The sequence below is a fragment of the Callospermophilus lateralis genome, chromosome 3, assembly GCF_048772815.1.
Source record: "Callospermophilus lateralis isolate mCalLat2 chromosome 3, mCalLat2.hap1, whole genome shotgun sequence".
In the NCBI taxonomy this organism is placed as follows: Eukaryota; Metazoa; Chordata; class Mammalia; order Rodentia; family Sciuridae; genus Callospermophilus; species Callospermophilus lateralis.
The window spans coordinates 63,667,745-63,682,276 of NC_135307.1; the positions used below are offsets into that span (position 1 = coordinate 63,667,745).

The 14,532-nt window shown below is 35.3% G+C and overlaps 1 protein-coding gene and 1 pseudogene across 1 annotated transcript in view; both read right to left on the reverse strand.

The window, feature by feature from the left end:
- The window catches only part of Rad51b (RAD51 paralog B), a 574,557-nt gene that overhangs the window by 554,783 nt on the left and 5,242 nt on the right, over nt 1–14,532 (reverse strand). Inside the window, exon 4 of the mRNA XM_076848311.1 lies at nt 6,877–6,993. Within this exon, the coding sequence (XP_076704426.1) occupies nt 6,877–6,993 (117 nt within the window). The remainder of the gene's footprint in view (nt 1–6,876; nt 6,994–14,532) is intronic.
- On the reverse strand, nt 8,424–9,061 carry LOC143393467 (rRNA-processing protein FCF1 homolog pseudogene; annotated as a pseudogene).

Here is a 14,532-nt window from a genome sequence, read left to right on the forward strand (position 1 = left end):
TGTAATCCCAGTGATTCAGGAAACTGAGGTAGACCAGTTTAAGGCGAGCCTCAACAATTTAGTGAGACCCTGCCTCAAAATAAAAAATAGAAAAGGGATTGGATATAGTTCAATGGTAGTGCACCCCTAGGCTCAATCCCTACTATCATTAAATATATATTTTTCTGAACTCATTTGAATTAGTTGCATACATCAAAGTAATTTACTAAACACTTCAGTACATATCCTAATAAAGATATTCTTATTAGGATATGTGTGGGTGTGTGTGTATGTGTGTGTGTGTGTGTGTGTAGGATTAGTGTGGGTGTGGGGGGGTATAGGATTAGTGTGTGTGTGTGTGTGTGTGTGTGTGGGTGTGGGTGTGGGGGGGTATAGGATTAGTGTGTGTGTGTGTGTGTGTGTGTGTGTATATCTATCTATCTCCATGACAAATGCACCAAGAAAACCATACGTACACCCACACTTAGGTTGAAACTTGATGTATAAAAGGGATTCCATTATGAATCACTGGAGAATGAAGATTATTCAAAATGGGGTGCTAAAACATCAAAAATTTTAGGGAAAAAAAACAGATAAATATCTTTATGATCTACCAGGAAGGATAAAACCCCTTAAATAGGACACTGAAAAAATTAATCACGAAGAGAAGATTGATTTATTCAACTACATTAATAATATCTATCTACTTAAAACATAATCAGAAGGGGCCAGGATTGTGGCTCAGCAGCAGAGCACTCGCCTAGCACATGTGAGGCACTGGGTTCAATCCTCAGCACCACATATGAATAAATAAATAAATAAATAAAGGTATTGTGTCAAAAAAAAACATAGTCAGAGGAGCTGGGTTGTGGCTCAGTAGTAGAGCACTTACTTAGCATATGTAAGACACTGGGTTCGATTCTCAGCACCACATATAAATAAATGAATAAAATAAAGGTTCATCAACAACTACAAAAAAATTTAATTAATTAATTAAAATAAACCAAAAAAAATGGTTATGACTCCTATGTAAGTATAAGAAGGTAAAAGAAAACTCTAGGGAATGGTAAAAATTCACAATAGAGTTTTCCTCCAAAAGAAGGCCAAAGACAGGAACAGGAAGGAGTCCATGATTCATTTTAATAGTTTTGGTATTTTTCTGATTTTTATATTGGGACTTAACCTAGTAAAAGTTCAAAATTTATCCATGTAAGACATATTTAATTTTGTATATACACAAATACACACACACACACACACACACACACACACACACCTGAACTTTATTTCTTTTTCCCCTTTTCCTTTGGTGTGAGGACAGATTTATTACTACAATACATTACATACTGCATAACAGCAGGCACAGTCCTGATGGTCTTTGGCAAGAAAACACTCTAACATAATGTATATTTTGGTATGAGTAAAGGACAATGATCAAAATAAAAGTTATAACAATAAAAGAATGTAAAGTTAAAATTTACATGAGGACAACTCTAAAGTTAGAAGCACATGATAATGACTCAACATGAAATGAAAACCTTGGCAAACCTATAAACTTGAGCTGAACTATGATTACAATGGGATATTTGCAGACACCGTCTTAGTAAATGAAAAGTTAACATTTGTTAATCTAAAGTTGTTTGAGAAGTAAACAAACTCTAAAAAAAATGGACAAAAATTTTATCGGAAGAAAGTATGCACTGAAAAGTAAAATGTATAAAATCCATTTTAAATATTGTTATTTGTTCCATAAAAATAGAAAGAAAGGGTACACATATAAATGTTAGGAATCTGCCACGTGTAACCAGTAGGAAAACAAAGTTAACAAAAGTTCATTTTCAATGACACATTGACCACAATTATTTTAAAACTACAGTTAAAAAAAAAAAAACCCTACTGAAATGTAGGCAATACATTTCAGTTCACCCTTAGATCCAACACAGTTCATGATGAAAAGAGAAAAAATTTATTACCTGACTTGATTTCAAAAGACAACACCTACTAAACTCACATATTATTGCATTAACAAAACCACATCATTTTAAATAATTCAGGTTTTTTTTGTTTCGTTTTGTTTTTGCCATTTGGTTGGGTTTGGTTTGATAGTAGAGATTGAACTCATTGGTGCTTTACCATCAAGCTACATCCCCAGTACTTTTTATGTATTTTTATTTTGAGACAAGATCTTGTTAAGTTGATGGAAGTCTCATTAAATTGCCGAGCCACACAGGTCCAGTTTAAAACTTTTTTCCAAGAATAAAAGTTAGAAATACATAATCAGAGATCTACTTTTAATATAAGCCACTGATAAACACTATGTATTTATAACTATGTATTTATAACTTGTATTTATAACTTTCAGTACATTTCTTTCAAGTTGCATATTTTCTGGACCACTCTATGCAAACTTCTTTGCATCAATTTTCATATTACCTATTTTTATGGGATTACACTCCATGAGGAATTTTCCACAGAACTTTGACACTATTTATTAACCCTGACACCTTTCATGGGTCTCACAATCACAGGATTTTGATCCAGTGTGCATTCACACATTTGGGCTAAATGAAGACTTCTGCACATTTCTTCAAATCACAGATTCTCTCCATACTGTGCTCTTTTACATATCTGAATTGAACCAAGATCATCAGAGCTGTTCCCACATGCTTTATACTCATATTAGTTACCTCCACTGTAGATCTCATGAATAATAGAAAGGTCTTATGATGATGAAGTTTTCCCATATTCTGTCTTTTGGATTAATTTCCAAGTGTAAGTACTTTCATGTTGGTAAAAGGAAATGAATTGACTGAAGGCTTTCCCATATTGCTTAAACAGTGTTTCCAGGTGAACTCTTTCATGTCTCTGATAGAAACTGTGTCAATTGAAACATTCTCCACATTGCTTACCAACATGGGGTTTCTCTCCAGAATGAGTTCTTGTATGTAAAGGGAACTAGATGACCTAAAGGCTTTGCCAGGGGCTGGGATTGTGGCTCAGCGGTAGAGCGCTCCTCTAGCACGGGTGGGACCCAGGTTCGATCCTCAGCACCACATAAAAATAAAATGTATTGTGTTGTGTCCATCTACACCAAAAAATAAATATTAAAAAAATAAATAAATAAATAAAATAAAGGCTTTGCCACAATGGTTATATGTGTAGGTCTTCTTTCCAGTGTTGAGTTTTTTCACGCTTTCTCAAGGACCAAGATCACAAAAGGTTTTCCCACATTATTTATATACATAAAGATTCTTCCCAGTGTGAATTCTTTCTTGAATTTGATTGTATCCAGAACTATTAAAAGCTTTCCCACATTGTGTACATACACAACGTTTCTCTTAAATGTGAGTTCTTTCATGTATTTTAAGGGAATTGAAAGAGCACACATCTTTTTCATATTGTTCATACACACAGGATACCTACACCATGATTCCTTTCATGACATTGAAAGGAACAAAAATGAGTGAAAGCTTTCCCACATTGTTTACATCTATAGTTTCTCTCCACTGTGAGCCTGCTCAGGTGCTTGCAAGTGACTCCAAAAACAACAGGCTTTCCCACATTTCTTACGTATGTAGGATTTCTCTCCGCTGTGAGTTCTTTCATATATTTGATGAGAACAGAAAGGACTAAAGATTTTCCCACATTGCTTACATTCATAGGGCTTCTCTCCATTTTGAATTATGTTCATGCCCTCAAAAATTATTTGAAGCTGAGGCTTTCCCACACTGCTTACATACACAGGGTTTCTCTCCATTATGAATTCATCCATGTGTTTGAAAGTGACTTAAAGTAGTTTCTCTTCATTGTGAATTCATTCATGTGTTTGAAAGTGACTTAAAGTAGAGAAGGCTTTCCCACATTGCTTATATACATAGGGTTTCTCTCTAGTGTGACAGTTTTTCATATATTTAAAGGCGAACAGGAAGAACGGCTTTCTCACATTGCCAATACATAGCACTTCTCTAACTGAGTTCATTCATGACTTCAAAAGTAATTTGAAGTAGAGAAAGACTTCCCACATTGTTTATTTGCATAGATTTCTCTCCAGTGTGCACAAGATTTCTCTCCACTGTTGAATCTCTTCACATATTTCAATGTAAGAACAAAAGGCTCTTCCACATTTCTTTCATGCGTGGTATTTCTTTCTAGTGAGTTATTTCATATCTTTGAATATGACTGGAAGAACTAAAGGTTTTACCACATTGCTTGCATATAAGTTCTTTCATGTATTTAAAAGTCACTGCAAGAATTGAAAAGTACCTCACATTCCCTATAAATAAATGTTTCTCTCTACTATGTGTCCTTTTCAGCCTTCAAAAGACACCAAAACAAACAACATGCTACATTTTAAGGCCTCTATACATAATCCTGATACTAATATGGCTTGTGACCAGTGTGAGTTCTGAGGGGCACAGTTACGAATGAATGGCCAATGAGTACTTTGACACCCCCACTGTTTTCACATGGTTTTATTCCTAGAGGATGTTTCTTGTTCACAATATGCTGTGGAATCTGGTTGAAGGTTTTTCCACAATGATTAGCTTCTTTATCTTCACAGTCTACCACTTGGCTTCTTAGATTTCCTCTAGGATTTCTGTACTCATTGTCAATGTGTTGGCCTTCCCATTTTTTTCCAACAGAGGCCAAGTTTCTGAATGTTTCTCTCATCACATCTCTGTACAGTTTCTTTTGGGAAAGGATCCAGCAAAGCCTTGTCTTGCGGGGTGAAGTTCACAGCCACATCCTCAAAGGTGATTAACTCCATTTCCTGGTTTCTGGTGTATCCTGGCAGGCTCCCTATGGCTCCTTCAGTCAGTGAAGATCACAGGGTCACTGAGAGTGAGCCACCTTGAGCCTCTTTCAACAGCAGATATGGTTCCCAAACATGGCAGCACCAGAAAGGAAGCCAAAAACTTCATTTCTTAATAGAAAGCAAACCAAGATATTCCCTAAATTCATCTGAAATCCCCAAAAAGATTGAAGAGAAGAACAAAAAGTAGAGAATTTGTCACCAATAAACAGAGCTTATTATTATTATTCCAAACCAGTTAAGCAGTTACAACAAAACACCAAAAAAAAAAAAAAAAAAAAAAAGTATAACTCCACTTGGATTCAAAAACAATTGCTAAAAGCTAAGTGGAAAAGTACTGAAAATTTTAACTATTGTTATACTCATTAATTGAGCAGGTTTGACCTGATCCCAAAAAGTTTATTTAAGATATTATGATTCTGGCACCATCTGGTGGTGATGCAATGAAATAGCATGCTGTTTTTTAAAACTAATTACTTATTAATTCATTTACCAACTACCATTAATAGCATCCTCTAGACATAGCTCACATACCTCCTTCTATCTTTCTTGGAATATAGGAAATAAAATAATGTATGTTATCTAAAACAATTCTTCAAGGAAAAAAATCTACGGTTCAATTATGACTATCAAAATATAAGAAGAGTCTGCTCTTATTCTGAAGTTTGCTTAAACTATCTATGCTTCTAGAACCTTTGAATAAGAAGTCCTCAGGTGTATATTGGTAAATGATCTATCAAGTCACCACATACATGAACACCCCAATGCAACTTTCAAGAAAAAGAACTGGTGGGCTGGGGATGTGGCTCAAGCGGTAGCACGCTTGCCTGGCACGCGTGCAGCCCGGGTTCCATCCGCAGCACCACATACAAATGAAGATGTTGTGTCCTCCGAAAACTAGAAAATAAATATTGAAAAATTCTCTCTCTCTCTCTCTCTAATTCTCTCTTTAAAAAAAAAAAAAGAAAGAAAAGAAAAGAACTGATGCTATTAAAACGTCCTCAACTTCATAACATTTCTCTTAAAGAAGTAGGGCCTAATTTTACTTTCCCTGAATATGGGCTAGACTTAAAGATTCACTTCTAATGAAAGAATAAAACAGAAGTAGTGGTGTGTAACTTCCAAAGTTATATCACTAAAGGTACCAACACTTATATCTTGCATTCTTTGGACTACTCTCCCTGGGGGAATTCAGTCATCATGTAATAAGGATACTGTGGAGAGGCTGCAAGGGGAAGAACTAGAGTCTTTTACCAAAAATCAACACCAGCCAGCCAAGCATGTAAGTGAGGCCCCTAAGAAACAAATCCTTCTGCCCAAAACAAGCCTCAGATGACTACATCCCTTGCCAAGATACCAAAGAGCTAAGCCATTCCCAAAGAAAGTGAAAAGTAAATAAGTGTTTACTGTTTTAAGCTACTTGGTTTTAGGATAATTTGTCATGCATATCAATTAATATAATAACCTATCACTTCCTAGAACTAAGTTTTATTTGCAACAGGAAGTAAAAATAACTCATTTGAGCTTAGTATTATTTGCTAAAATGTTAATAAAATTTCAGGTTTTCCTTTCTAATATGCTAAGTAGTGATTCTTTTTAAATTCCCTCAAATTGTTTCATAATACTATTTCATAGCATTCTTCACTTTCTAAGTTGATTCACAGAAACAGAAACCTAAACAGATTTTAGTCAGCAATGATATTTTTTAAAACCTTTGTTTGTTGAGCAACTATACCAGGTATTAAATGGAGAACTATACCCTTAATTCAGATTAATGTTCATAAAATTACTTATTTACGTACTGGAGGTTAAACACAGGGCTGCTTTACTACTGAGCTACATCCGTAGCCCTCCTTTTTTTTTTTTTTTTTTTTTTTTTTTTTTTTAGTTTTGAGAAATGGTCTCTCTAAACTGAGAAGGCTGGTCTTGAATTTGTGATCCTCTTTCCTTAGCCTCCCAAGTAGCGGGGATTGGAGGCATTCAACTATGCCCAGCTGAAATTATTTATATATTTTAACTAAACTTGTTCCTCATGGTTCTGAAGATTATAAATCAATAGAAGTTATATAAAGCTTTTACTTTACCTCTGTGAGGGATCCACAAGGCACACCACCATGTAGGGCTTCATCCAAAGCAGAAAGGGTAGTAGATAAGAATGCTGGTGAGAGATCAGTAGACCTTTGTGTCTTTATCCCATAAGCCTGAACAACAATCAAAAAAATGATTAAATTCTTTTCAGCCTTCATATCTACTCAAAAATATAAGTCAACTCCTAACTTCTTTAGAAGCTAAAATCCAATCTATCTTTTTCCCCTCTATTATTTATTTGTTCAACAAGTAATTACTCCATGCCAGAGACTGTGCTAGATTATGGGGATGCGATTTTACAGAGGGATTATGAATTTGGAACTAGAAATGGGCAATTGCAATACAATTATTAAGAGACAGTGTATTAGGGAAAAGGGAGACATAGAAACAGTAAAACTAATCTGGACCCTGTAATCTACAAAGGTTTCACTGAAGTGCTGTATGACTGAGCTGAAATCTGATATATCTTGTTTTATTTCTCTATTAGATGAGCAAAAGAAATGTGAATGTTTCTGGCAAACAGGATGTACAAAATTCAAGCAATAAAGATTGGAAATGGAAACAAAATAAAACTAAAAAAAATTTTAAAAGTTCATTTAGCTGAAAGAGTGAGGCTGAGAGCAGCAAGTGATGAGGCTGGAGAAGGAACTGGGCTTAACCACGAAGAGCTCTGTAGAAGTTTGGAGTTCATGTTGAGAGCAACCAGGAACAATATGACCAAGTTATCATTTCAAAATCAAGTTGTTTTGTGAAGAACAGCTAAAAGGAGGTTCCTAGGCTAAGAAATATCCATATCAAATCCCTGGAACCGGTCTGTGAATGTTACTTTATTGGAAAAAAGGCCTCTGTAAATGTGATTTACTTAAAGATTCATGATAATACTGAATTATCTGGGTAGACCCTAAATGCCATCACAAGTATCCTTATGAGAGAGGAAGAGAGAAATTCGATATATAGAGGAAAAAGCAATGTAAAGATGGACCAGAAAAGGAGTAGCCACAAGCCAATAATGCCAACACTCCTTGGAGGCTGGAAGAGGCAAGGAATGGATCTCCCTAGAGCATCAGGAGAGACAGCAGCTCTGTCTGTACCTTTGGCCTCCAGAACTATGAGAGAATAACTTCCTCTTGTTTGACATCAACAGCCTGAGGTAATTTGTGTTAAAGCCACCACTAAGAAAATAAAACATCAAATTATCACTTTGAAAAGATACACAGGTTGGTTTAAAAGAATAGCTTGAAGGTGGCTAATACTGGAAGTTGGGAGATCTGTCAGAAAGATAGTTTGCAACCATTAGAAAGAAAAATAATGGTGGCTCAAGGAGGGTATTAGCAATGGGGATAAAAAATTGCGGGTACTAGTAAATCTATCTAAAATAAACTATACAGTATGTCTGAAGGGTTTTTTCCTTTTATATAATAAAATTCTGAAATTTTTCTTTTTTCATTTTCAAAACATCAGAAATGAGTATATTTTAAAAAGTGAGTCTATTTAACCATACTAAGTTCACAATAGAATAAGTGGGTGAATAGAATAATTCATGTTATGACATGTTTAATGAACTGCAACAGAGAAACTTGGACAAAGGGAGGCAGAGAAACTTTATCTTGTAAAAATTACAATCAGAGGCTCCATAATCATCTAGCATCTGCACAATGTTCTATCTATAGTTAGAAATGTACATGATAGAAACTCTAGTGATTCAGATTCATCCTTTAAGGTCATGGTCAACTGTGGCCACAATGTAATACTTGTGCTGAGTTGTTCTCTGTAATAAGCAGTCATCTGCATAGTCTTCTTTGTATGTGCATGGCAATGGTTCAAATTATGGATCATTGGTGAGCTTTAAAGCCATTTAATGCTTCTGCCCCCATTTCTCAATTTCAATCATTACACAATTGGTTGTACATAGGATCCACCTGACATACAGACAGTCCACCACTGACTGCAGTAAGTCCAGTCTGGCTGTAACGGAAAAGGTGATAAACCCCGTATCAACCTGGATATGGTATGGTGGGCCCTGTTATGTGTTTTATTGGAAGAATATGCTCTTTCCTTCAGTTCACTAGAATCTTTCTTTTCTTTCTTTTTAGGTTTTAATCTCTCCTTTTCTCTAAGACTCTCATCTGAGACTAAACATTCACATTCAGCAAAGTTCCTTGCTTTCTTTTCCATCCCCATATCCACACTGCACACTGTTTCCTCTGAGATCCTTTCTTATCTCAGGAATACATCCACAAGAAACTATACAAAGAATTTTGGTGATTTCATTTGTTGGTTTGGATAATTTGGATGTACTCAGAATAATAAATTTTAACACTCCGCAAGGACAATTGTTTTTTAAATTATTTTTTTTGATTCAGGGTCTTGCTTTGTTGCCCAGACCTAGCCTCAAACTCATGATCCTTCTGCCTCAGCCTCCTAGCTGAGATTATAGGCACACACTATCATGCCCAGCTTTAAATAACTTCTATTAATTTTCTGGGGCATTAAAATTTTACCTGACTTTAAAGGATGTTTATTTTTCTAACATTTCATCAAAAAGAACTTTTGATGGGGCTGGGGCTGAAGCTTAGTGGTAGACCTCTTGCCTTGCAGGTGTGAGGCCCTGGATTCAATCATCAGCACCTCATAAAAATAAATAAACAAATAAAGATATTGTATCCATCTACAACTAAAAAAAATTAAAAAAGAGATTCTGAGAAAATCTTTTTTTATAACAGTCTCTTTTTTAAAATTTATTTTTAGTTGTAGTTGGACACAATACCTTTATTTTATTTATTTTTATGTGGTGCTGAAGATCGAACCTAGCGTCTCACACGTGCTAGGCAAGCACTCTACCTCTAAGCCACAACCCCAGTCCCTGTAACAGTATTTTTTATATTTCAGTTTAGTTTTGCCTTCTCCTGGGCAAAGTTATACAAATAGTCACTACCCTAGAATATGGAGCAAATGATGTCTGACCCTCTCAGATAATGCTGATTCAGGAATTAAAGAAAAGAAAGGAAAAAAATGAGGATGGAACAAGGTAATAAACATTTATTGAACATCTAGCATTGCTGTATTAAGTACTTTACATATATTATTTCATTTAATCCTCACAACCCTACACGTAGGTACCCTATATATACACTACACATAAATATAATTATCTCCAGAATAAGAAACGGAGGGGTTGGGTTGTGGCTCAGTGGTACAGCGCTTGCCTGGCACATGTGAGGCACTGGGTTTGATTCTCAGCACCACATATAAATAAATAAAGGTCCATTAACAACTAAAAGAAAAAAATTTTTTAAAAAAATGGAAACTGAGAGGTTTGCCAACAATTACTTTAAGAGGGTGTGATAATCAGCTTTTCATCTTTGTAACCAAAATACCTGATAAGAACAACTTAATGAAGGAAAGTTTATTTTGACTCCCAGTTTCAGAGATTCAGTCCAGAAGGGCATGGGGGGGAAAGCTACTTACCTCATGGTGGCTGAGAAGCAGAGAGAGCAAGGGGAGGGGTCCCAGAGAAAAGGGATCCTTCTGGGGCACACCACAGTGACCCACCTCCTCCAGCCATACCTTATCTGCCTACAATTACCAAGTTAGTCCATTCAATCTGCCTAGGATAGACCAATTAGGTTATAGTTCTCACAATCCAATAATTTCACCTCTGAATATTCCTGTATCAGCACAGAAGCTTTTGGAGAACACCTTATATCCAAACTATTACTGTGCACACAAGAATTGTTTCTGGTCTTTTTTTTTTTTTTTTTTTCCTTTTCCTAATTAGAGACCATAACATATCTTAGCAATTTAGAATTAAAAAAAAAAAAAGTTAAAGAGCCAATAACAAAATTCTGAAATAACTACTATTAACATTATAGTATGTATGTGTGTGTGTGTGTGTGTGTATATATATATATATATATATATATATATATATATATATATATATATAACTATGCATATATGCTTTTAAACTTTCATTTTTACAAAACTGGTATGTACACTATAAACAATTTCAGAGCCTCCTTTTTCACAAAGCATTTATATCCTAAGTATTTCTCCTATTATTAAAAATTCTTCAAAAATTTTAATTCTTACATATTATCTCATCACATAAATATAGGAAAATTTATCTTCTTCCTTTTTACTGATGATTTGTTTCCCAAAGGCATAGACAGAGGTTTACTTAGGAAAGTAGACATACATTCAGTTAGAACAGCATAGGGGGCAACCTCAAGGTTTCCATTTTTTGATGTAAGAAACATTTCAGTGGGCGCGTGCTTCCATAGACTTTTTGTCTATAATCTATATAATCTGGCAACATAGGTGCACATGGGGACACTTCATCAACATGAGTAGGCAGTCCAATCTGTCAACATTAAAGTACTTCACTTATAATCATAAGTGTAAGTTCTAGAATAAAGTTTGTGATTATCGAAAAACAAAAACAAGCTGAACTAATAGAACAAGGCTTCATAAATAGTATGTAAACAAATGATACAAAAAATAATTTTGTGACATGAAATTACACTACTTTTTCTTTTTGGATTTGTTTTGCTATTTTTTTTTTTTCTGTTTGGTTTTTGGGTTTTGCCATACCAGGGATTGAACTCAGGGGTGCTCTACCACTGAGCTACACCTTTAGCCCCTTTCATTTTTTATTTTGAGACATGATCTCACTAAGTTGCTGGCTGAGACTGGAACTCAAGATCCTCCTGCCTCAGCCTCCCAAGTAGCTAGGATTATAGGATACTTCACCACACTTAACACACTACTTTTTCTTCTGTTTTGGTAACTGCTTCTTCTCTAATCTGACTTATAAATATTGGCATCACTCAGGAATCAGTCTTAGGTACACTTATCTTCTTATTATATGTACTTTTCAGGCAATATTCACCCACATTCAGGGCTTTAACTGTGATGTTTATACCTATGATTCCCAAATGCACAGTTCTAATGCTCATCTCTCTTCAAAGTCCAAATCCATATACTTTTCTGCCTACTTCATATCTCCACTGAATGTTTCACAATTGCCTTAAATTAGATAAGAACTAAACTGAATTCATGATCTCTGTCCCTCAAATCTGCTCCTGTTCCAGTATTTCATATTTCAGGAAATGGTACTACCCAGTTCCTTAAAGTAAAAATCAGGGAATCATCTCTGACATTTTCCCATAATTTCCCACCGCCCACAATTGCCAAATCTTATAAATTCCATGTCCTAAATATCTCTCTCTCATATTAATCAACCTTATACCCTCTACTTTAATACCACACTAACAATCCTAGTCACAATCACTTTCTGTCTAGAATATAATAACAAATACCTAGCTAGTCTTCCTGAATATTTTCTTGCTCCTTTTTAATCACTTATCTGAATTAAAAACTGATTATTTAAAAACACACTTTAGATTATAGCCTTTTATGACTTCCCATTACTCTTGAAATAATGTCCAAAATCTTTAACATGGTCTTCAAGGCACTAACAATCTGATTCCTGCTTACTTGCTTTTAGCTTAAGTGTTGCTTCCTTAGTAAGTCTTCCTGTTATGGTTTGAATATGTGTCCCCAAAAAACTCATATGTGAGACAGTACAAAAGTTTTAGATGTAAAACAATTAGATTATGAGAGCTAAAACCTGATCACTGATTAATCCACTGATATGGATTATCTGAGTGGTAAAAGCAGGCAGGCAGGGTATGGCTGAAGAAAGTAGGTAACTGGGGGTATGCATTGGAGGTTTATATTTTGTCCTTGGTGAGCAGAGGTTTCTCTCTGTTTCATGGCCATCATATCCTGAGCTGCTTCCCTCTACCACACCCTTTTGCCACGATGTTCTGCCTAATCTTAGGCCCAGAGCTATGGAGTCAGCCAAACATGGGCTGAAGCTCTGAAATCATGAGCCAAAATAAACTTTTCCTCCTCTATACTGTTCTTGTCAGGTCTTTTGACCACAGCAATAATGAAAAGCTAACTAAAAACACCTCCTGACTTCAAACTAAGTAATGTCCCTTGTTATTTTCAAAGCTCTTCATACTTTTCCTTGCACTACTATAATTATTTCCATAATTGTTTAAGGTCTGACTTCCCCATCCAGACTGTAAGCTATATGAGAGTAGGAACTTTATCAATCTTGTTAACTAGGACATTGCCAGTACCTAGCAAAGTACCTGGCACATGGTTGGCACTCAGTAAATAGTTGTTTTAAAAATAAATGAACAAACAAATGAACAACAACAACAAAAAAAAAACTTTCTTGAATGAATGAACTAAAGCTAAGTTAATACGTAAGGCAATACTCAAACATAAAGAATACTACAAGAGTAGGTACAAACCAAAGGAAAAATACTACTTCTAGCATTGTATTTGGTGAGAGATTGCACCTGCAAGTGTTGATGCAAATTGAAACCAAAGTTGAATTTCCTCCCCATGTTTATTTAACTCCCTAGTTAGAAATTAGCCATGGGTGCATACACATGTGTGTGTGTGTACTTTTTTTTTTTTTTTTTTTTTTTTTTGTGGGTACACAGGGGTGCTTGACCACTGAGCCACATCCCCAGTCCTTTTTATTTTTTATTTTGAGATAAGGCCTCACTAAGTTACTGAGGCTGGGCTTGAACTTGAGATCCTTCTGCCTCAGCCTTCCAAGCCACTGGGATTACAGTGTGCAAAGCCTTAGATATTTACCATTTAAAATGACAGAAGTCAAATTAAAAGGTTTCCCTGGTTCTTTATAACCTTGAATATAGTAACAACTTAATTTGAATTTAGTCACAAAATCAACATGTACTTTTTAAAACTTTCTACCTTCTCATATAAAACAAAGACAGCTTGTGGTATGGAACATAAATGTTCCCTAAAGGCCCATCTGCTAAAGGCTGGGTCACCAGACTGTGGAGCTATTCAGAAGTAGTGGAACCTCTGGGAGGTAAGCACTACTAAAAGGAAGCTGGGTCACTGTAGGCTTGCCATTCACTGAAGGGGATGTTAGGACATTTTGTCTCTTTGCTTTCCAGCCACCATGAGATGAGCAGCTTTGCTCTATCACACACTCCCCACCATAATGTTCTGCCTGGAAAAAGGCCTAAAAACAAAAGAACCAACTAATCTTGGACTGAAACCCCTGAAACCATGAGCCTAAATGAAACTTTCCTCCTTATATGTTTATGTCAGGTACTTTGTCACAGCCATAGAAAGCTAACAGAGCTGTTCAAAGCAATGAAATCAATAATAAACCAAGACTAGTACCTAATTCTGATTTCTAATTCTGATTCTAATTCTCCTTCTGACTATCCCATCTGTAAGGTCCTTAGGTCACAGACTAAATGTGAACTAAGGAAAATATCTGTAGTTCAGATAACTCATTGTTTTTAGAAGTTTCAAATGAAACTAACATTCCTGCTTTCTTTCCTTTTTTAGGAAATTGTACCCTACTTTATTGAATGGTTAACAAATTTCAAAATAAGATAATAGATAAGGTAAATAAATTGCAATCCATACAAATAAATACATCTGCAAACAGAGCCGACTTTTAGGCAACTCTTGTTCTGAGAAAACAAGATCTTTCCACTGTGCTCAAAATCTACATTCTGAAAAGCTACAGTTACGAAACAAAAAGCATTAAAAAAAAAAAAAGTACATTTTGATGAGGGCTTATT